General features: G+C 45.5%; 2 protein-coding genes across 3 annotated transcripts; one reads left to right on the top strand and one right to left on the bottom strand.

Moving 5' to 3' along the window:
* The first annotated feature begins 66 nt into the window (after window positions 1-66).
* On the top strand, window positions 67-13,231 carry MAN1B1 (mannosidase alpha class 1B member 1). Of its 2 annotated transcripts, none has more exons than XM_015878706.2 (13): window positions 67-405; window positions 1,560-1,668; window positions 2,300-2,436; window positions 3,209-3,366; window positions 3,499-3,608; window positions 3,788-3,973; window positions 4,462-4,610; window positions 4,891-5,079; window positions 6,049-6,239; window positions 6,581-6,701; window positions 7,041-7,238; window positions 7,550-7,681; window positions 8,515-13,231. In XM_015878706.2, exons 1-13 carry the CDS (start codon window positions 271-273, stop codon window positions 8,716-8,718), a joined length of 2,019 nt encoding a protein of 672 aa, XP_015734192.1. In that variant the 5' UTR covers window positions 67-270; the 3' UTR covers window positions 8,719-13,231. The 2 variants fall into 2 exon arrangements, with proteins under 2 accessions (XP_015734192.1, XP_015734191.1); XM_015878705.2 differs by having other exon boundaries at window positions 203-405; window positions 3,206-3,366.
* Window positions 13,232-13,898: 667 nt separating this feature from the next.
* Window positions 13,899-23,143, bottom strand: DPP7 (dipeptidyl peptidase 7). Its single transcript, XM_015878710.2, has 13 exons — window positions 22,945-23,143; window positions 22,648-22,761; window positions 22,114-22,253; window positions 21,588-21,751; window positions 20,449-20,584; window positions 18,414-18,495; window positions 17,705-17,871; window positions 17,120-17,180; window positions 16,632-16,750; window positions 16,395-16,551; window positions 16,138-16,202; window positions 15,361-15,431; window positions 13,899-14,274 (listed from the first exon to the last, which is right to left on the bottom strand). Exons 1-13 carry the CDS (start codon window positions 23,126-23,128, stop codon window positions 14,172-14,174), a joined length of 1,563 nt encoding a protein of 520 aa, XP_015734196.1. The 5' UTR covers window positions 23,129-23,143; the 3' UTR covers window positions 13,899-14,171.
* Between the last annotated feature and the right edge of the window lies 1 nt (window position 23,144).

Here is a 23,144-nt window from a genome sequence, read left to right as displayed (position 1 = left end):
CATTGAGGCCCGACCCGCCGCCATACGGCGAGTGCGCCTGCAGCCGGAAGTGCCGTACAACCGGAAGTACTGCGGGGCTGGAGCGGCACCCGGAAGTGCTGCGGGGTTGGAGAGCGGCACCCGGAAGCGCCGCGGGGTGAGAGCGGCGCTCGAAGCGTCCGCTCAGCCGTTGCTCGGGGCGGGGAGGCCGCGGGGAAATGGCGGCGGGCGCGGGGCCGGGCGGGCGGCTGGGCGCGGGGCGGACGGGCCGCGGCCTCTGAGGCTGCCGCCATGTACGTCGCCGCCGCCGTCGCTGCCTCGCCGCCCAGGCGGGACTTCATCTCCGTTACCCTCAGCCCGGAGGAGGCGGTGGGCGCCGGCGGCTACAACAACAGCAAGGCCCGGAGGCGGCGCTCCTGCTGGCGGGTGAGGGCGGAGGGCCCGGACGCTGCGGGCTGTCGGGACGGGGCCGCTGTGCCGGGCTGGAGGCGCGCGGTACCGGCGGCCTGTGGCAGCCGCGATGTCGAACCGGGAGCTGCGGGCGGCACGGCTGGATTCTGTGCTGTGCGGGTGGCGGAGCTGACGGCGGCGGGACCGCGTGGCGGGATAGTCCGTGTCGGGGTGTTCGCAGCCTCTGGCCCTTATTGAGCTGTAGGAAGAGCTGGGAGGTGCGGGGAGATTCGTGGGAAGCTGCAGTGTTACCGAGCCTGGCGTTAACGCCGGAACGCCCCGTTTGCCAAAGGCGACCATTGGAAGCAAATTTCGGCTCTGATACATTTTGCTTCTATTCTTAGAAAATCAACAAATCGGTAACTGAACTGTTAATGTTTAACTTTGACCTGTTTCTCTATGGGTTGGAGTTCTTGGATCTGACTTCTCTGTTAGATTGATGTGGCATTTGGTGTCTGGCTTTTAGTGATTTGGTGTAAGTGCTGTTTGTCCTGTTTTTGTTGTGTACATTATACTGTTGGCTCGCTTTGTTTTGTATGGGTTGGTGGCTTTTTTTCCGGTGACAAACCATTATCTATGGCAGTCCTACAGATGTGTTTTTCAGATGCAGTTTGCCATACTTTTCCTGGGCAGTGGCTGATGTGAAGCTCATTTAAAGCCTTTCTTCTTTGCTGCAGTAATATGTTTAGTTTTCCTGCCGCTTTTTCCTTGCTTTCATTTTGCACGTCTGTTCTTTAGAAGCTCTGGACAGGAAGGGAAGAGATTTGTGGCATGTTTGCAATCTGACATCTGGGCAGATGCGCAGGTCAGCCAAGCAGGGCTGCTCTGGAAGGCAGCGTGCTGCACATGATGCTGTCTGGCAGTCTCAACGTGTGACGTTCTCCAGGGCTCTTGCAGCAAGCAGCTCTCATGTGTTACCGTGCCTGCTGTGCCCTAGGGCAGCATGTTGTATTTCTGTTTTCTCTGTCATCGGAGGAAATAAGCAGTGAACTTCTCTGTTGGAAACAGAGGGTGAAATTAAACTTAGTTTTGCGTTCCTTGCTATGAATGAACAGATAGGAATTTAATTTTGGTGGAGTGGGCTCTTGATGGAGTGCTAAATTTTCTTCCTCTCATTTTCTCTCCGGAAGAAATGGAAGCAGCTGTCTCGACTACAGCGGAGCATAATTCTCTTCCTGTTTGCTGCCTTGACAGTCTGCGGAGTAATTTCATATACAAGCGTGGGGGAACCTTGGAAAAGTACGTGTTCTGTATGGCTCTAAATTCCTTGAACATAGTGTTACACTTAAGAGGTTTTGGTAATGCTTCTGAATAGTGTTTATTTTGTTGACAGTGGCTGATTGCATCCATTACAGTAGCATTATGACGTGTTTCAATGGGTATGCTTAATCAGAAGTATTTTTCATGCCTCTGTGTTATCTTGACTGGAGAGCATTTTGTTTTAGTTGATGAAGGCTTGGAGGCTGTGAAAGTTCTTTTCATAATGCTTGTATGTAGGTATTAGTAACTCAAACCAAAGCAGTAGGATAAGATGATCCTCTTTTAGTTTTGATTGTCTATAAGATTTGAAGTTCTAAGGTTTTCTACTGTACAAAGGCACATTTACCTCTGATTTAATATTCTTGACTGTATTTTGAAGCAAGGATAATGGAAATTAGAAAGCATGTGCCTTTCGGCAGCCTCCTTTGACTTCAGGAATTTGTTAATACCACTTGGTACTTTGTATCTAAGAATTATAACATGTTCATCCCTGTTTGATGAACAGAAACATTGTTTGGAGGAGGTCTCCTGTGGGAATGCAGGCTGTTAGGATTTCCTAGCTGGAACCGAAGTTGTTGATTGCCTTTACTGAGCAGCTTTGTGTGTCCAGGTTTAACAAACAAATCAGCGGATGAGCGTGGAACAGAACCAGATGCACCTGGATTAAAGCTGGCAAATCCAGCTGTCCTACCTGCACCCCAGAAGGCAGATGCCAACGCTGGAGACTACCCAGAGCTTTCACCTCAGGTATGAAGAGAAGAAATTGGATTTCCAGACCTGCTGAAGAGTTTGTGGAGGATGCAAGTAGTGATATTTTCCAACTGTTGTTATGGAAAGAAGTTTTACAACTTGCAATACAGACCTGCTGTGGACGCAGTGCTGTCATCTTAGGAACCACTCTTGGCATGATCTGTGTCCTGGCTTTAACTTTTTAAGTGTTCAGTTTACTTTTTTGTAATCAGTGATACATGTCAGAGTGATAGGACTTTATGTCACGTTGACCTCTTACTTGAGGCTTCACCTACCTGCTGTAATAAATCTGTTTGCACCTGGAGTGCTCTGGATGTCACTGTCACAGCTGTGATGTGTCTGAATGGTGTAGTGGCTGACTATGACACATAGGGTGCAGTCAGTGTCACACTGAATTAGCACAGCTTTTGTGGTAACTTGAAAAATAGCAGTGAGCAGAGCGGGTGTTCAGTAGGTTTTGAAGGGTTACATTTGTAGGCAGCATGACAAGAAAGAAAAAAGAATTGGCTGTTTGGATTAGCAGAGCAGAGGACTGTTATTGCTGAACATACGCTTGTGTTTTTCTACGTGTATTTTTCTCATGAATTGTTAAATGAAGAAACAAACCAGAGCTAGCACCACCACCAACACAAACACGTTGCCACATGTCTTCCGTTCAAGGCAGATTTTGCATGCTGGTATTATATCAGAATTAATGCTTTTGACTTATTGTTTGAATTTTATTGTTTGTGTGAAGTATTGAGCACACTTTTTTTCTTTTTCTCAGAAGAAGCCAAAATTACTACATGGTCGGCGGAATCCTTCCAATTTTCAGATCAAGCCCCCATGGGGGGATGTGAGGCAGCAAACCCGACATGACACCAGCAAGGCAGTAGAAGAGCCAGCCCAGGCTGATAAACAGGGGAAAACAGAGAAATCTGTTATCAGGTAGAAGGGTTTCCAGCAAGTTAAAGCTTTCTTTTTTAATTTTCTTTTTTTTTTTTTCTTTTTTCTTTTTTAAATTATTGTTATTAAATATGAAATATATGAAATATTGATGTCAGCCTCTTGCTTTTGCAGCTGGAGAGGAGCAGTGATTGAACCTGACCAGAGCAGTGAACCTCCATCTAGTAGAATAAAGGAACCAGAAAAGCCTTTGTCTGTGGAAAGTGAGAGCCAGAAAGAACCAGGTAAATAGAGCACCCTTATTCCTGTTCACTTTTACTCTTGAAATTATTATTATTGAATGTATTTTTCACATTTACATTTCACAGAGTTTTAGAATAAAGTTTATGTGGGTATGATTTAGTAAAACAGCGTTTGATATTGCTGCTGAACTCTTGAGCAAGATGCTTTTTTCCTTTTGCAGTGCCCATAAATGAACGTCAGATGGCTGTGGTAGAAGCATTCCGCCACGCCTGGAAAGGATATAAAGATTTTGCCTGGGGCCACGATGAACTGAAGCCACTGTCCAAGTCTTACAGTGAGTGGTTTGGCCTTGGGCTCACATTAATTGATGCCTTGGATACTATGTGGATTTTAGGCCTGAGAGAAGGTAATTTCTTTTTGCTTCTCTGTACTCACCCCTGAAATTCTTTGTTTTCTGTTTAGTCACTGTATGGTTAGAGGTCTTTGTGGGGAAGGTTTATTATGTATGGCTGAAAGGAGTAGTTTTCATGTTAATTTTGTATAAATAAAATTGTACACACAAAAAACCAACATGTGTAAATATGTTTGTATATACATATAAAACCCCACAGCCCTTTATGAACAGACGCCATTGCTCTTGGCTTAGTATTTTATGCTGGATAAGAATATTCAACTATTATGTATAATAAGATATATGTGTGCTAGAAACTGAGGAATGGGTGGTAGCCACTTTGTGGGGTTGGCCTCTGCTCCCAGGTGACAGTGACAGGACAAGAGGTGATGGCCTCAAGCAGTGCCAGGGAAGGTTAAGGATAGGTACTATGCTAATGCCTCTGGGACAGTTGCTGGAGCACACCAGAGGTTAATAACTGTGCTATATTTTATACTTCGCAGAGTTTGAAGAAGCAAGAAAATGGGTAGCAAATGATTTAGCCTTTGATAAAAATGTTGATGTGAACCTGTTTGAGAGCACTATTCGTATCCTGGGTGGCTTGCTGAGCACCTACCATCTCTCTGGAGACAGCCTCTTCCTGGAAAAAGCTGTAAGTTATTAGTTCCAGAAATTAAACTGGATTAGTATCTCACAGTTGAAAAAGTTGGGGGAGGGTTCATCAGGAAGTTAAATGTTGCATTTTGCTGCTGTTTCATAATCAAAATGGTGGGAGAGGCATTTAACCTGTGACCATTATAAATTCTTGTCTTTCTCTCACAGTCTAAAGCTAGATCGCTGTCATCCTCATCTGGTTGTTGAAAGAAAACCTTAAAGTTTGCATGTGTTTGTGTTTACTTTTATTTTTTATTCTGTGCTCTTGTTTTCTTTAGAAAGACATTGGGAACAGGCTCATGCCAGCATTCAAGACTCCTTCCAAAATTCCATACTCTGATGTCAACATTGGCCGGGGCACTGCGCATCCGCCCCGCTGGACGTCTGACAGCACTGTGGCAGAGGTGACCAGTATTCAGCTGGAGTTCAGAGAGCTTTCTCGACTCACTGGGGATGAAAAATACCAGGTATAGAAGGCCCAGATGATGCTACTCTTTTTTGTTTGTTTGTTTGTTTTTTCCTTTTTTTTTTTCTTTGTACTTATCTACAGCACAACCAGCACTTTAGTCTCCCTGATGTTAAATGTTATGAAACTGTAGGTGAAGAAAGGAAAATTCCAGTCATTCCAATTATTTTCTTAAATACCAAAAGGTAATGGTGGAGATGATTATTTTTCTTCCTAAGGAACAGCTTTTTATTTTTAAAAAACAGGACAACCATCTCCTCACAACTGTCCCTTCACTCTTAGGACCGTTATTTCTGCTTGATGCTACATTATCTGATTTGAAAAAAAATTAAGTGTGGGCTGTGAAGCTGTGTGTAGCTTAATGTTCTTAGAGTTCTGCATGTGACTTCTTCATGTCATTATGTAAATTCTAAGAAAAAAATACTGTGTTGCCCTTCATGGGATTAAAATAACAGTAAATTAGATTCTGTGTCGTAGTATAAGAAGAATTTATTTAAAACAAAAATAATTCCATAGAAAATAATAATTTCCACTGTTGTTTCTCGGTAATGTTATTCTGTTGTTTTGAAGCCGTATCTGGAGCTTGTGTTTTGAATAGTGCTGTTATTTCTTTAGGGATAACATGGTTCATGCAGTTGTTTTAGCTGGATTTTGCAAGTATGAGTGAATCAGATCATAGTCTCACACTAAAGTACTGGTTTTTGAGTGGACTTTCTGCACTCAGGAATACACTTGAGTTTTGTATTTGAGGAGGAAAGAATTTTAATTATTTCAGAGTACTTAATCATACCGAGAACATCAGGCTTTGATAGTCAGAAAGTTTGAAATGCTGTGTTCATTACACCCTATGAGCAGAGCTTGTTTTCAGAAGGATAACTAAAGATTTGTTACTGGCCAGAAGCTACTGGCCACAGTTTCTGTCTGTCATTTGTATGTTTGTAATTTATGTTTATATTGTTCTTTCTTCTAGAAAGCTGTTGATGAGGTGATGAAGCATGTTCACACCCTTTCAGGGAAGAATGATGGACTGGTGCCTATGTTCATAAACACCAACAGCGGGCAGTTCACTCACTTAGGTGTTTATACTCTGGGAGCCAGGGCTGACAGCTACTATGAGTATTTGCTCAAGCAGTGGATTCAGGGTGGGAAAACAGAAAATGAGTAAGTTTTTTCTGCTTCTCATACCTGATATGAAAATGATACAAGTTGTAAACATTTCAGTTGTAGCTTAATGCTGAAAAAAATATAATGTGTATGTATAACAGTCAGCTTAAAGTAGCTCACGTTCAGAAGCAGGTGTGTGATGACTTCTGGTAAATTGAAGTTCAAACAGCTTGAGAATTGGACTTTATCTCAAAATGTCTTCTCCTCAGAATACTTTTTTTCATCATCACATCAGATGTGATGAATGTTACAGACAGGAGAATAAATGTACATCATCAGCTGTGATGAAATGGATTCTGTGTGTATGTGAGCCAACTGGGAATGGTTTTAATTTACAGACTGTTGGAGGATTATATGAGAGCTATAGAAGGCGTGAAAAAGCATCTTCTTCAGAGATCACAACCCAAGAAGCTTACCTTTGTAGGAGAGCTTGCTCATGGTCATTTCAGTGCTAAGATGGTAAGAATACACCTGCACATAACTACAAAAGAAAACAAGAGCAAAACTACCACCACAACCCACTCTCCTTTGTCATAGAATCCCAGTGTCTGAAGCTTCTGCGACAATGTCTGTTTTGTATACTACTACTTCTCCATAATTTAGAAATATAAAAATTTTAAAATACACCTGGCTTTTCAGATTAACCTTGAAAACAAGCTGTTGACCTCATCTTGCTCTGTTAGTACTAAAAAATGAGAATTTTTTCATATCACAGTATTGTGAAGTAGTGTGATATGAAACCTACTTCACTTGATTTATATGACTTTTTTTCCTAGTAAGAGTTGTTTTGTCTTACAGGATCACTTGGTTTGTTTCCTGCCTGGGACTTTAGCTCTGGGAGCTCACAATGGATTGACTGCTGATCATATGAAGCTGGCCGAAGCCCTGATAGAGACCTGTTACCAGATGTATGCACAAGTAGAGACAGGCCTGAGTCCAGAGATCGTACACTTCAATCTCCATGCACAAAATGGCCACAAAGACGTAGAAATCAAGGTGAGCAGCCAACCGGCATCAACTGTAGTTTGATGACCCTTCTTATGTCTTATTCTGCTGCTGAATATCTTGGCCACACATTGGTGAAGTACTTCATAAAGCAGGTTGTTCTGTTACTTCATTGCTTTGCAAGTGTATACTAGTCCTTTTTTAAAAAATTATACCTGCAGAGTATTTAGCTTCTAAATTATGTGTAGAAAACTCTTTTGGAGTAGATGGGGATGGGAGTTGCTGTTTCTCTCTCTGTGTATGTGCTTTTGGAGGAACTACTTATCTGAATTCCTCTTGGCTTTATTATTTTTCTCTTGCAGCCTGCAGACAGGCACAACCTATTGCGACCAGAAACTGTGGAAAGCCTTTTTTATATGTACAGATTCACCGGGGATAAGAAATACCAAGACTGGGGCTGGGAAATCTTGCAGAACTTCAATAAATATACACGGGTAAGGTTGGCTCATAATGCTCTCATTCTTAGAGAACTATGCTCACTTGCTCTCTAAGAAGAGCTTCTGAAGGCTGTCTTCTGTCTCTCAAAGCCATCAAAGATCTGCAGGGAATCTCGTAAGAGCAAAACAAAGTCAATTTGTGCAGTGTATTACAGTCAGAGATGCACAAAATTGGTACATGTTATTTCAGTGAATGTACTATTGCACTGATTAGAAAGTGAATGAAAGAAGCTCTGTGCAGACTACCAAAACATCTGTGTCTTCTTGGAAGCTGTTAGAATCTGTGCTGTGATCTTTAATATTCAGAAGCTGAGAAGGATCTCACTGGATTGAAACAACACTTTGGTTGCCAGATACAAACTGCCATGGGAAGTGCATTAATGCTTTAATAGAGGTCTTTTGCGTATTCATTCTAATGAGAGTGCTTTGAAGAGTCCACTTTGATACGCTGAAAAAACACGCAATGGTGATTAAATATCTGTGGCCTCTTCTTAAAAGATAAGTGTGGTGCTCTGACCAACTGTAAGTGCACATGATTTCCTGTAGCTTTGTCCGCAAACATCAGTGGTGTGGTCTTTGCTCTAACTCTACAAAATGAGCATAAATGGACATTTTGCTTCTTTTTGTTCTGGTGCTGTGTTCAGTGGTTTGCACAGAATTCAGTGAATTGCACAGAATTTTTGTAATTGATTTTCATGTACAAATGAAAAACAAGAACTAATTTTGCTGACTAGTACTTGTTTTTCTCTAAAAGCATCTGCATGCTGAGAGGTTAAAACAATATTTTAGATAATAGAAATATATGAAGTGCTTTTTTTGTCTTTTTGCAGGTTCCTACAGGTGGTTATACTTCTATTAACAACGTTCAGAACCCCATTAACCCAGAGCCACGAGATAAGATGGAGAGCTTCTTTCTTGGGGAAACGCTCAAATACATGTTTCTACTGTTTTCAGATGACATAGACTTGATTAATCTTGACAAATATGTATTTAACACAGAAGCTCATCCACTCCCCATCTGGGTGCCAGCATAGACTGGATCTCAGCGGGGTTTCCAGTGGTGGTGTTTTTATCTTTGAGTCACTTTATTTTTCAGGGTGTATGGAGAGATGCTATAGGACACCTTTTCTGGCTTAAACAAAACCTTTGAGAAAGCATCTCTCATTTGGAGATGTCATGTCAGTCTTAAACCTAATCCCTGTGCTTTGGACCTGGGATGAAAAAACTGTGCAATATTAAGCTGTTTTTCCTGGTATTGATGGTGAGGTTCAGAGAATAATCATAGTGTGGACCATGACACAGGGCTCTGGTGAATCAGAACTCCCTTTGTCAGTCTTACTAAACACTAATTAAATACCAGGAATGCAGAAAGTTGTCTTAAAGCACAGGAGTGACTGGAGAGAAGGAATAAGACTTCAGGTTTCTGGTTTATTCCCAACATATGAAACACCTGGTTATGGCACCACTTCTTCATAAGTGCCTGTGGTGGTTCAGATGGTAAGCGGAATAAACATCGAATGTTGTCCCAGGTAGAAGTAAAGCTGTCAGTGTTGATACTGATAGTCAGATCTCATTCCAAACAACCAAGCTATGCTGCATTGTGTTAGAAGGAGGAAGTGGCAGCAAAGGGTCTGTTGTACAGTGTCTTAGTTTTATAGAGCACTTCGAACAATCTGTTCAAGCAGTGGCTGAAATGAATAGTGGAAGAGAATTTGGTACTGGTTTGGCTCAAAATGGTATATAATTTTATAGACATTGCAGTTTTTTTTTTTAACTTATCTGCAGGAATGCAGGAGACAATGTTGAAAAAAAAGTGAATACACATGCATTTTGTGTATTAATTGCATCAGTTAGACTCAGGTATTCTGACTGAAAGCTGCTTTGTGAGGTTGGGCACTGGGAAAGCTTGTGAGCACATTAGGTGTATTTCCATGTCAGCCTCCTCCCATCCCTTCCTGTTCACATCTTGCATTGTGTTTGTTGACTCAGCAGGCTTAGCAAACTTCACGTTATTCATCAGTTTTTGGACTGTAGGGAAGTTGTCAGTTTTTGTTTATTTTTAATAGAAGTATTTCCATGAGGAGCATTACAAGCAGGCAGTTTCCATGTGTTATGACAGCTTCTGGACCCAGTAGAATTACTGAAGTCTTTTCAGTTTGAAAAGGAAGTAGAGCTAGGCTTGCTTCTTAAAGAATCCTATGGGAGCCTTCGGACCTTTTGTTTTTACATGTGCAAGATAGGTTTTAAACCATGAATTTGGAAATCAGCGTTCTTCGGTTTCAGCATTCTGTAGCTTTCTACCTTTTGATTTTGTAACTGTATGGACTGTCTTATATTCCCCGATCTCAGAAATGTGCTTGTTTGTATTTTTTTTAAAGAGATTGTTCTTGCCAAAATGTCCTTTTTTCTCTCTAATGAATTAATGGGAGCAGTGGGAAGCATGCAGGTATGTGAGGGTGGAGGTGAGATACAGTCCCCTCATAATCGAGGGCTTTAAAACAGATCTAATCTGACTCCAATGGTTAATTTCCAGCAGTTTGGGTATATGTGTTTTACAGCCTCTGTAACCTTTGATTGGTAAAGTAAAATACTGCTTTGTTCTGTGCTGATCAGTTCTGTTTACTGGATTCAGAACTTGCCCCTTGGACCGCTCTTAAAGTCCTTTAAAAAACATTTATCATTCCATGTAGTAACGATGGCTTTTGGGAGTGCAGAAATGGTGCAAATTACACAAATGCACCTTTTTTTGTCAGCAGAGGGACCCCAAGTTTTCCTATACAGGACAGACCTGTGCAGAAGATTCATGTTCCTCCTGCTGCGAGGGCAGCAGTAACTTTGGAAGGTGTTGCTTGGCCTTGTGCCTCCCGCTGCAGCTCGTAGCAATCCCTGAACTGTGGATTTTGCAGTGAAAGATACAAATTCCAGAACAGGTATTTCACCTATGGGGCAAACCCCACAGAGGAAATAAAGATAATTATTACGATATGGAATACGTTGAAGAGCTTGCCAGAAATAAGTTGGTGGAGTCTTGTATTAATCTTAGTGTAGTTAACTCTACAAGTAATTTTCTTTTGTCTTGTATGAGGGTGATGCTAATCCATTGCAGAGTGAGTGAAAGGAAGCAGAATAAACAGGCACTTTCCCAACACACTTCTTGTCTCATAACTGAGCTTGTCGGTCCAACTCCATTTCTGCTCTACCTAATTCTTCCTGGGAAACTTAGTTGTCTTTGCAAAGAGTCTCTACTGTGCACATCCCTTAAATGTGAAGTTAAGATTGCTTAGCTCTGTTTAGTTTAGAAAGCAAATGTTTGACATCTCTGTCATGTATGAAATGGCAGAAACCTAAATAATCTGATAAGAGCTGATCTGCTTCTTCCTGTTCTTTTGCAAAGGTCATTTAAATTGCTTATTTACTTTTGCTTCCTTAGCATAATGTGTTTCAGATCAGCCTATGAACTTTGTCCTTCTACCTTCTCCTATACACATCTCCCTGCTACTCTCCCTGAAGCCCAACAGAAACTTTGCACACCTTTAAATTCCTTTTTGTTCTTCTCCGTGGTGTGGGGTTATATTTTTGCGCTTCTTTGAACCAAAGCCTTAACTCTGGGGTATGTAATCCACTGTGGTGTTTTGACATCATGATGTGCTTCTGGTGATCAGGTTGAACGTCAGGGAAAAGTTATTACTTCAAGCCAAGATTTTCTCCTTTTGCACAGAGAGCTGCCTTGGTTTCTCTCCAAGAGCTTGAGTGCCTTGTCTAATTAAAATAGAGCAAAAAAGTCCAACCCTTCCTAGCTATACCATTCACTGAGAAGTGGATGGGGTAAGACAGCCATCAAGATCCTCAGGTGTAGGGCTGGCAGCATCCTGCTTGGGATTTAACCTGTTTGTTCAAAGAAAATTCAGTGTCTGGATGCAGGCACATTTAGCATCTAATCTGTTCAACTTTTTTGAGCACAGAACTTTCCATACCAGGCATGGAAACTGGCAGTTTGGCAAAGTCCGTGGTGTTGGCTTACAGGGAGCCTCCATGTTTCACACTGCTTTCTGATTGTGAGATTCTCAGCATTGCGTACCAAGCTCAAACTCAGCAGTGTTTGCATCTCCAAATATGAGCAGTCAGCTTTCTTTCCTATTCTATAGTGTGATGTTGCAGAGATAAAGGATGCATAAAGGATTTCTTGCAATTGCCATGTTCAAACAGCTTGTGGCAGTTCTGCTCTTGAAGACTTTTAAAATTATTGATATTACACTTCACGTATATCCCTCACACTGTGGATTCCTTTGGGGCAAGTACTGTCTGCAGAAGTAAACTAAAAGGATTCGTATAGTCCATTGTAAGAATTCAAGAACTTGTATCCCTCTGGAAGGTCAGAAGACACCTTGGGGACCTGTTAATAGAGAGGCACAAAGCAAGCAACTGTCCAAAGGTGGTAAATTGCAGACTGCTACCCAAATGACTGATATTGAACTTGGCTGCTGTAATGCATTGCTGGCTTGGTTTAGAGTGTCTGCTTGCTGGGAGCTGCAGCAAAACAGGGACAAAGGCAATAAAGGCAAGATGTGATTCTCTGTGTCTGCATAGACACCCGCTGCTATAGGTGTATTTTATGTGGTGCTCATCCTGAACAATTGCTAGGGTACAGCAGATCTCAGTGCAGAAGCTGGGGTCTGTGCACGTGGAGGGAGAATGCCAGACTCCAGCTCAGTGTGGCTGGAGGTGGCAGAGCAGTTTGAGCCATAGTTTCAGCAAGACAACCTGAGGCCTGGCTTCAGTGTGAGCCAAAGGCATGCTGACAGATCCTAGCAGAGGTAGCAGGAATTCCTACAGCAAAGGGGAAAAAAAGATTTCACCGAGGTTGTAGTTAACAGTCTTAAAGCCTCTCTCTTTGGGGCTAGAGTTTGCCTAATCAGGTCTTCCGTATGTTGCTCTTCATTTGTAAATATTTGAATAATTTGATAAATAGTCCATCTGGTCCTGTTCTTCCTCTCTGCACCCCTCGAAGAGGAGCACAAGGCAGAAGCTTTGTCCTTTTGATCATAAGAACAGGGAAGAGGTAAGTTGGTCTATATGCAAAAAAGCAACAGATACAAAGCGTAGACTTTTTATCAGCACCTGAGTATTGTGAAGTAACATCAGTGACTGACAGTCTAACTCTGGGAACCAGTGTACTGTGACAGCAGGGAGGACCTGGTAGTGCAAATACTTGTGTTTAAGCCATGTGATGTAAGTTGGAACAATGCTGTGACTGTAAGCAGTGCAAGCCTGGGGTGAGCCGTGAGGCTTCTCCACTAACTCATAAAAGCATTGTATGCTGATGAAACGAAGCATCTGATGACCAAAACATGTATTTTTATGGTTCTGCTGGTATTTACTGATACAGAGTACATCGAGTAGGTGAGAATTTACCTGTTAATGTACAGAGATAGTTTGCTCCACTTTGAAAAATCAAAGCAATCCTTTTTTGTTGTGTTCGGTTATACTTACCAAGCCATGAAATTGTCATACACTTAAATAAACTTGTTATTTATTTTAAAGAGCTGATGTTGCCTCAAGTGTAAATGTGCTTTCTTCCTCGCTAATGTGTGGCTTCTGAGGGACAGCGAGACAAAACAGGATTTCTGCAAATCAGTTCTTATGTCTTATTTTCTTGTGTCTCTTAAGAAACAACAGAAAAAGATAACACTGAAACCCACAGCCCTGGCTGGAGCTGAATATGTGAGGACTGGAGCACTGTGCAGACAGAACTGCTGCACAGAGCCCAGCGCAGGGTGCAGAGATGGTGGGGGCCTGGAGCACCGCTTGATGGGGTAAGGCTGAGAGCCCTGGGGCTGTTGAGCTGCAAGAGGGAAGGGGAGAGGAATCTGATCAATGCTTCTAAGTGTCTTATGGGCAGGAGTCGAGTGGATGGGGCCAGGCTCTGCTGAGTGGTGCCCAACAACAGGACAAGAGGTGATGGGCACAAACTAACCTGCCTCGATGTCTTCCACTGCAGCCTGCTCAAATGAACCTGCTTTAGGATCTAACAGGAATCTTCAGAGGTTCTTTCCAACCCCTGCAATTCTGTAATTCTGTGATTTGTGCAGTTAGTCACCTGTGAATCCATGTGTATAATGACTATACCTCTGCTTTCCCTCTAGACAGAAAATAAAAAGGAGATGACTAATAACTGACCTTCATCCTACTCAACACATTGTTCAGGACATCAATGACTCCTGGACCTTCAGGAAAATTTTATTCTTTCCACCATTCCAAGTACCTTCTTGTGATGAGCAGGTGAGCATGAAACCCATACAACACAGTTTTTACTTCAGTCAGTAATTTAGCCTTTTTGTTTTCTTCTGCTGCTTGAATTAGTACTGCAGAGGACTCAACACCTCCAGCAGCACAGCTCTGCAGCCTCAGGCAGTCTGGCAGCACCTGAGCATGGCTCCCGTGGGTGTACTCACTGCCAGCCCCCTGCTGGTGCTCCGGAGTGTTGCTCTCATGCTCTTTCCACCCTTGCAGATTTCACCCAGTTGCTGATGATACTTGCTTCTAACTTGCGTGCCTCTATGACAGATGGGGGGTCAGCCTGGTTGTGTCCCCTGGGGACAGCAGAGAAGCGTCAGAAAAATTGAGTGCACCCTCAGAAAGTTCACAAATTACACCAAATTGAGCAGTGCAGTCAATAGGCTGTAGGGAAAGGAAGCCATCCAGAGGGATCTAGACAGGCTGGAGAAGTAGACCCATGTGAACCTAATGAGGTTCAACAAGGCCAAGTGCAAGGTGCTGCACTTGGGCTGGGGCAATCCCAGGTATTTATACAGACTGGGGGAAGATCTCCTTGAGAGCAGCCCTGTGGAGAAGGCAGTGGGGGTCCTGCTGGATGAGAAACTGGGCACGAGCCAGCACTGTGTGCCTGCAGCCCAGAAGGCCAACTGTATGCTGGGCTGCATTAAAAAATGGGTGGCCAGCAGGGAGAGGGAGGTGATTGTCTGCCTCTGCTCAGCTCTTGTGAGGTCCCATGTGCAGTACTGTGTCCAGGCCTGGGTCCCCCAGTAAAAGAAAGATACAGAGCTCTTGGAGTGGGTCCAGAGGAGGACCACTAAGATGATCAGAGGACTGGAGTACCTCTCCTATGAGGAAAGGTTGAGGGTACTGGGCTTGTTTAGCTTGGAGAAGAGAATACTTGAAAGGAGCATATAAACAGGAGGGGGAATGGCTGTTTATGAGGCTGAATAGTGACAGGACAAGGGGGAATGGTTTCAGACTGACACAGGGAAAGTTTAGGTTGGATCTTAGAAGGAAGTTTTTCACCCAGAAAGTGGTGATGCACTGGAACAGGTTGCCCAAGGAGGCTGTGGATGCCCCATCCCTGCAGGCATTCAAGGCCAGGCTGGATGTGGCTCTGGGCAGCCTGGTCTGATGGTTGGAGACCCTGCACATAGCAGGGAGTTGGAACTGGATAAGCATTGTGGTCTTATTCAACCCATGCTATTCTATGATTCAATGACTTTGAAACATTAAGAGCTTTTGTATTAGGTTTAAAAAAGGATTCTTTTTGAATGATGCTAAGCAACATGGTATCCAGTTCTGCTTAAATATAATTATCTCCTAGGTCCTTGGCCCAGGAGAGGAGTTTGGCAAAGGAAACATCACTGCCTGGAAGCTGTCAGTGCACACATACTCACCGCAGATCCAGGTGATGAGCACCTCCCTGAATGGTCACGGCAGTCAGTGAAGGACTCAGGCTGCTATTTATCTGGAATGACAGCAGCAGAGAGAAACTCTCACCAAGTGAACAGGCAAAACTGGACATCAGTTCTGAAAACTGGATGAAGAGCTGGGAAGGACACGGGAAAAGTGTGCTAAGAGCTCAACTAACTCCGCATCCTGCTTTGGGTCCTTTATAACCAGAATTCAGTTTTGTTGAATCTAAACTGAAGTGCTTCTTGCTTTGGCTGCTGGTTACAGCAACTGCCTGATCTCACAACGTATGTGGAGAAGGGAGAGATCAAAGAGCACTGAGCTGTCTATGCTGAGACTGTCTCAAAACAGAACTACAACAGGTTTTCAGAATTATAGGATCACGGAGAGGTTTGGGTTGGATGAGACTTTAAAGCCCACTCAGTTCCAAGCCCTGCTGCAGCCACGGGCACCTTCCATAGAGCAAGTTGCCCAGAGCCCCATCTGACCTGTCTCGGAGTACCCCCAGGGTTGGGGCAGACTATCCTGCTGAACCTGCCGCTCATGAAGCTACCGTTGCCAGAGCAATGTTCCTGACTGTGGCATCTCACCACTCCAAGTGCCTGTCATTAATGTCCCCAGGGACTGCAGCATAAAACAGCCACATGCAGAAATTCACAAGGGCTAACGCTGACTAGCAGGGCTGCTCTGAAAGAGCTGTGGGCAGTGCTTGCCCCAAAAGGCAGCTCTCTGTGCTTGGAGGCGGCAGTGTGTGCACTTACCCCACCTCCAGCCCACGGGTCCAAGTCTCCATTTGAAAAGATGATGTTGCTTGCACTTTGCAGGTCTGAAATTCAAAGATGACACGTGAGAGCCTCCTCCCTGCCCAGCAGCCGCAGCAAACAGTAACAGCAAACACAGATAAGTACTTCCACCTCAAGCTGTGACTTTCACGTATGTCTCAGCCCGGTGGAACACAGGGAGAGAACTGCACAGCAGCACAGAGGGCTGAGCAAGCAGCACCTCTCAGCAGACATACCTCCTCCCCAGAAGTTGATCTGCAGCCACTGTGCTCGTGGCCTCACACGCCATCGGCTCCAACAGTACTGCTCTCTCATGGCCTCTGTGAAGGGCATCTCAGGGAACATGTCTGTCACGTTGTTGCTGTTGAAAGTTAAGTTGATCTCCGTACACACCTGAAACAGAACCCGAGCTGGCACGGAGGAGCAGTTGGTGGTGCAATGGCTGCTGCCTGCTGGCATCCCCAGTGCCTCACCTGGTAGTCCCAGGCCTCAGCATCCGCGCCGGTGCCGCAGCCCGTGGGGTCAGCACAAAACTGGTACAGCCGGTACACATCATAGCACTGCACTGAGCCAGAGGAGTTGTAGAACACCCCTGCCAAGTGGGAAGGGCACAAACAGACTCATTGGTGTGGTACTCTCTGCTGATTCATCCACAGGCTCTGTGCAGGCCAGGATCAGCTGGGGGGTGGCTGGGGTTGTGGCAGGCGCAGAGCAAGGCACCTGCTGTAGGTTACGGTCACAGCTTCATATCTTGCTGCTGCCTGCGGATTACACCCCACTCTGCAACGAGCTCCCAGGGGCTCGGCTCACCACTGTGACCCACCTGTCAGCCCCTGCACCTCCAGCACAATGCCCCAGCACCGTGCATGGGAACCCACATAACAGTAAGACAACCCTACATACAGGTGCATCTGGAGAATAAGATAGTAAATAAAAGATCCATCTGATACGATTAACTCACCAACAAGAGCTGCCAGGCCTTGAACTGGGTCTGTGTGGGCAAGGATTTGTTCACAGCCAACCTGCATGAGACATGTTAAAGGCAAACTGCACACAGGACAGACAACAGTCTACACTGCAGAGGGGCTAAGCTGGAAGTTAAAAGCATTGCTTGCACATCTTTCCAATGGACAAAAGCAACATTTATCTTTTTATTTTCTCTCTCTCCAGTAAAAAAATACATAGTCAAAGGGAGAAAGCAGCTGTCTGGAGGCCAGTGATAACCAACAAATCCTTCCTCCTCCAATCAAAGTATTTTAAGGCCCTTCTCAAGCAAACTTAGAACTACTTCTATTTTACTATTTGTTAAACAGACCCTAAAAAGGAACTGCATGGCCAGGGACAGCTTCTTCTGTGCCCCCACACATCACAGCCTGTGTGATCCCTTGGAAAGCATGTATTTTGCTCCAGGTGAGATTTGAACCATACATGCCAGCTGTTCTCTTAGGCACAAGGCCAGAGGCACTTGCAGCCCCCAGCTCTGGTCACTGAGGTTCATGACCCTCTCTGCACACACCGCATTTCTCACCTGTGTCCTGGTACTCACCTTCACTGGATTAGCAGGGAGGTGCCCCATAAAATCAGTTTTGTAGGGGTAGTTCATCATGGCAATCATGGTGAAGGCATTTCTAGCAAAACCAAAAAGCTGGTAAACATCCTCCTTGCTAGAAATCTTGTTGCATGTGGCCATTTTGCTGCTGATATCATCATAAGCTGCAGAAGGAAGGCAAATAAAAAGTACAAACTTCAACTGAGTAAATTGTGATCAGGCTTCAGCATCTTGTTTCACTTTGGAGTCATGTGATATTGGAACACATAGGTGAGGTTTCCAGCGGGGAGGATATGTTACACCTAAGTTTACAAACACAAATGTTCAGGAGCAGTCTTCCCCTGTGACTTCCTGACCCTGTGCTGATCCACTGCTTGCATCTCGCCTTGCTGAGCCACAGAAACCTCCGTGGGGAATACAGTGGCAGCAGCACGCTCCTAGGCAGAATGTTCCAAATGGATGCAGTCAAAGCAGCTCACTACAAGGCTTTCCTGCCCAGCACCCTGCTTGGCAAGATTGTTGTTTTTTTAACTGCAGAAAAGCTGGTTTCAATCAAAAAATCAATTATATGAGCAGAAAGATCGGGTGGGCATCTGCACTGATTTAGCAAAACCAGTTTAAGACCTAATAGAAATAAAACAGAACCAACTTCATTTCCCACCCCTGGCCTGCCTGCTGACTGCCACGTGTGGTGGTTTGTCCTTACCTCCACTCAGGAACAGATCCCTGATCTGCTGGAAGGCTCTTCGGACAGCAGTGACACAGCCTGGGATGGACTTCTGAAAATCCTGAAGGTACAGGAAAGTCGTGGTGTTACAGCTGCACAGAGGATACACCAGCTGTACTGGGAGGTGGCAGCTTACCAGCCTGGAGAGGACAGAGTCTCACCTGCACCTTCAGATGCAGTGATACCGGTGCTTCTGCCTCCAGCTCCAGGCAGCCAGCACATCCCAGCACAAACTACACCTGGACAGCTCAGAGCAAGCAGCAGCTGCTGCACCAGGTCTGTGCTGTCAGACAGAACCTCGTGTGCCCAGAGGAGCCATCAGACTGAACATGAAGCCATCAGATCACACATTCCTCAGCTGGGACATAGAACAGCTGCCAGGCTGCTCAGCCCCAGAGATGCTGCTTTAAAACACAACTGTCATCACACTGTTCCATGTCTATGAGCAGGAGCCACATGGGGCTGAGAACTAGCCAGATGGCCAAGAAAGCTATGTTGCTTTTTCTTAGGAAAACCATTGCTAGTCCTCTTGACAAAGCATGTCAAGGTATGTCTGAAGAGCTGTGGCTGCTGCAACAAGATGTTCCTGTCACTGAAGTCTCCAGCAACCCAAACTATTTCTCTTATATCAGCATGTAAGGCGGTTTGCCATCTGCTGGCAATGTGTACTTTGTAGTTTAACAACAGGAACTAGCAGGGCTCCCCCACAGTGCCCTCACACTCCAGAGCAATGGCAGGTAACCCAGGCACTTTCCTCAAAATTACATTGCCTCAAATGAAAACAGATGTGGGACCCTCTCTTTGATTCCTCTTTCTTTGTCTGAAAGTTTCTCTTGCAAAAATCACTTTGGAATTTTTGTGGGCATGCCCTTTGCAGCCCCTTAGCAGCACCCTGCTGCACACGTCTTTGCTGTGGCAACAGGGAAGGCAGTGGGCACATAGAATCTGGTCTTGTGTAAATGCCATAAAAAAAATAACACGTATGCCCTTTGCTCAGTCCCCCTCCCCAGCAAGCTGTAGGATCATGAAACGTGCGAGAGGTGCTCAATAAAAGTCACAGAGAAAGTTGTTTTGAAACAAGGTGCTCTGACTCAGAAGCAGAGCAGAAGAGAGCTCCTGCAATGATTCATGAAAGCCCTGTGCCTCGATTAGCATTAACATCTCTGGCGCATGTTTGCTTCTTTCACCAAGAAGAGCAGAATTCAGCCTTCAGATGCACAGATCGCTACAATTGAAACATATGGAAGGTGGAAGGAATTACTTTGAGAACAGCACGAAGAGCTTGTTTATGATCCCAGCCCAGGGGCTGACTTACCACTGCATAGAATATGTTTTAAAATGAATGAGAAACATTGTTTTCCCCACACAAAAAGGTCAAGGCTCCAGTTTCAGGGGTGTAGTGACTCACAGCACATTCACAACTGAAGCAAGAGTTGTCAGATGAATGGGGCTTCTGAAAAGTAATTACCTTCCTCTAGGGAAGAATTCCCACTGCAGAGCCCATTACATAATGGAGCAGTACTGTATATTTTGTTTTAAAATGTGCAATTTTAAGGCAAGATGTATTTTGTTCTTTAAATACTTAAAAGTTTCAAGTACTTGAGTTTATTTCAACAAAACTCTTCTTTCTTTACACTTAGCAGTAATGCTGTCTGTGCTGTAAATGTTTGCATTAAAATTAAGTTTGTGTATGCAACAAGGTCACAAGGACCACGTTTCATAACAGGTAGGCACCTGTTTTCTAGATGTGCCACCCACACCTAGAAATTCATGTCACTGATACTAAAGGTACTGGGAAAATTTGTGCTGCTCATGAGAGCAGTGCCTTTGGGTCCTGAGCTGCCACAGACACAGCAGCCATCATCCATCACAACTGCAGCTGCAGTTCTTCCTTACAGGTCTGCCCAAGCAGTCACATTGTGAAGGTACATGTCTGGTGGAAGGCGCTGAAAAGAAAAAACCCTGGCTTCTTATAGGAAGAAGGATAATGTTCCTGAAAAGAGCCACCACTTACAGCTGTTACATCTCTGAAGAACTGAGCAGGATCTCCAAGCCCAGCCACAGACAGCACAGGAGCACTGGCAGCTAATGCCCCATCCACAACGTTTGGGTATTTCATCCTCATGTAAGCACTCAGCATTCCTCCATAGCTGGCACAGGAGAGAGAAAAGTGTTATTTCCTTTAACAGACAGTTGATGTTGTAAAGCTGGATGTTCAGGCCAGTAGTCACAAGCTCACCACACCCGGAGCAACAAGAAGCTTAGGGAAACCCATCCTCACTTGGAGAACAAAAAAAGCAGCAGATATGGCTGATAAGCAGCACACTGTGTTCTTACCCTCTGCCCCCTAGACCCTCAGGTCAGTTCTTCCAGGAATACAGCAGCCCAATTTGCTTCTGCAGATAAAGGTAAACGCTGCCTCAATATCCAACACCACTGCACTCCAAGACCTGACAGTTTCAACACAGAGCCAGCTGGGGCTCAAGTCAAGTGTCGTTGCCTAATGGGGGAAAGAGACATTTCCCACACAGGACTATAAAGATTGTATAAGCAAGGGCTATTGAGCAGAGGGCATCCATGAACACTACAGAACAGGCAACACTGCAGTGCTGAGGGGAGGGTGGTGGTCATCCTGGACAGCCCACGTAGCAGCAGCACAGCAGAGAATGAGAGACATTAACAGAGGTCACATGAAATCTTAAAGCCACCTCAAGGGCTTCAGCCACAGGTCTGCAGACGTATCAAGACTGTTTGATAAACCCAAGGGCACAAACATTACTCAGATGCAAACTGCTGAGGAGTGCAAAGCAATGGATTCTTCTCTAAGCCAACCCTTGGAAACAGGTTTTAGCTGAAACCTGACAAGAAATTTCAGTTCCACTGATTAAGGTCTGGCAAAGCTATAAGCAACTGAAGGGAGATTTTCTTCCCAGAAACTTCCAGAAGCTGGAGCATAGGAAGTTCTGCACAAATGTGCACAAGGACTTTACGGTGAGGGTGATGGAGCACTGGGACAGGCTGCCCAGGGGGGCTGTGGAGTCTCCTTCTCTGGAGATATTCAAAACCCACCTGGAGGCAAGTAGACCTATGAGAATAACACAACTGTGGCTGGAAAAGGATACAGAAAAGGGTACAACTATACACAACCTTTACCTGCCTCCAAAAGCAATGACAGGGCAGCCCACAGCTCCATACTGCTGCTTAAGCTCAGTAATTAGCACTGCGTAGTCAGCGAGGGCTTGTTCCACGGTGAGTAGATGAATATTCTTTAGCTGCATTGACTCAAGTCCAAACGGAAGAGATTTTCCATAGTACCTCTGAAAGGAAAGAGAGATTCTGCAGAAATGATGGTGTCTCTGTGTCCTTACTACCGGACTGGGATAAGTGTGCTCAGACAGGAAGTGGAAACTGCACACAGCGTCCACTAATTCATTCATAACTGAGCAAGTGCCTCGTCTCCTGAAGCTGCCTTATATGAGATAAACAGAGTCCTCGAGAATGTATTCTCTGGAATCTAGAGAGAACGGACAAAAAACTAGAGCTGCTACCATAATGAGAAAGGCTATGGCAGGTATGCCCCAGCTTCATGGCGAGATGCTACTATTCTTCTGGACATGTAGAAAGCTGAAGTTGGTAATGTTAGCACAACTCCAGTGTGCACAGTAACTGCCATACTCACATGCTCGGCAAAAATCACAAGAGCTTGTTGCTGCTCTGCTAATTCAAATATGAAGTCTGAGTTCTCAGCAAAAGTCCAGATGTCACCTTCATTGCCAGTGTAGAAAAAAATCGGTCCAAACCCTTTCTTCCAGAACTTTGCTGAATGAGACAATTGACAGAAGACGTGAGAAATGTGTCAGAGCACGAAAGGACTCGTTTTTGTGTGTCTGGGCAGAAGCTTCATGAGGAAACACTGCAAACAGGTTGATCCCCAAGGGCTTCTGTCCGCAGATCACTGCTCGGGCAGGAAGCCCACCCGCCCGTCCCTCAGCCCCGCTGCTCGGCACAGCGGGCGGCGCTGCAGCTGCAGGGCTACGGGCGATGGGAAGCACGGACCCGGAGCGGAAGGGAAGAGAAGAGAAGAGAAGGGAAGGGAAGGGAAGGGAAGGGAAGGGAAGGGAAGGGAAGGGAAGGGGGCCGGGGGCTGCGGTGGGGCCGGGGACAAGCAGAGGAAAACGCGCGGCCCCGCCCGGCCCCGGCGCTCGGGACCCACCTGAGAGCAGGAACCGCTGCGGGAACGTCTCGTTGCCGCCGGCCTCGAAGCGGAAGTGGTCCCGCACCTGCAAGAAGCGCCGCTCCTCCAGGCCGGGCCCCGCCGGGCGGGCGGCTGCAGAAGGAGCAGTCAGCACCGGGACACCGGGACACCGGCAGCGCCCGCAGACACCGCCCCACGGCCCGGCCCGGCCCGGAGCGCCCGGTGTCTCCCGGTCCGACTGAAGGCTCCCTCCTAGAGGGGGCAGCTCTGGGCCCGGGGTTGTGAGAAACGAAGGGTCCCGGCTCGAGCACCCACCGGGCACAGCGCGGACCGGCGGCAGAAGCGAGAGGAGGCAGAGGAGCAGCAGCAGCAGCGGCGGCCCCGTCCCCATCGCACCGTCCCGCTCCGCACGCGGACACGACCACCGGTGGCTGCGCACGTGACCCCAGTAGCAGCACGTGACAGTACCTCTTTCCTCACGTGACCGCGCGGGCGCCATGCTTTGTACCGGGGCA

This window comes from Coturnix japonica, chromosome 17 (assembly GCF_001577835.2).
Source record: "Coturnix japonica isolate 7356 chromosome 17, Coturnix japonica 2.1, whole genome shotgun sequence".
NCBI classification, from domain to species: domain Eukaryota; kingdom Metazoa; phylum Chordata; class Aves; order Galliformes; family Phasianidae; genus Coturnix; species Coturnix japonica.
The sequence above is the reverse complement of the archived record's forward strand: the minus strand, read 5'-3'. Positions and strand labels throughout refer to the sequence as shown.

Bases quoted from the DNA above. Each gene is read 5' to 3' on its own strand.
- MAN1B1 (XM_015878705.2), top strand. From the start codon at position 271: ATGTACGTCGCCGCCGCCGTCGCTGCCTCGCCGCCCAGGCGGGACTTC. The intron at 406-1,559 runs GTGAGGGCGGAG...TCTCTCCGGAAG, and splicing joins GGCGGCGCTCCTGCTGGCGG to AAATGGAAGCAGCTGTCTCG. The intron at 5,080-6,048 runs GTATAGAAGGCC...TCTTTCTTCTAG, and splicing joins CTGGGGATGAAAAATACCAG to AAAGCTGTTGATGAGGTGAT.
- DPP7 (XM_015878710.2), bottom strand. From the start codon at position 23,128: ATGGCGCCCGCGCGGTCACGTGAGGAAAGAGGTACTGTCACGTGCTGC. The intron at 22,762-22,944 runs GTGGGTGCTCGA...CTCCTTCTGCAG, and splicing joins GCCGGTCCGCGCTGTGCCCG to CCGCCCGCCCGGCGGGGCCC. The intron at 20,585-21,587 runs GTAAAGGTTGTG...CTCCTGTGCCAG, and splicing joins GTCATTGCTTTTGGAGGCAG to CTATGGAGGAATGCTGAGTG.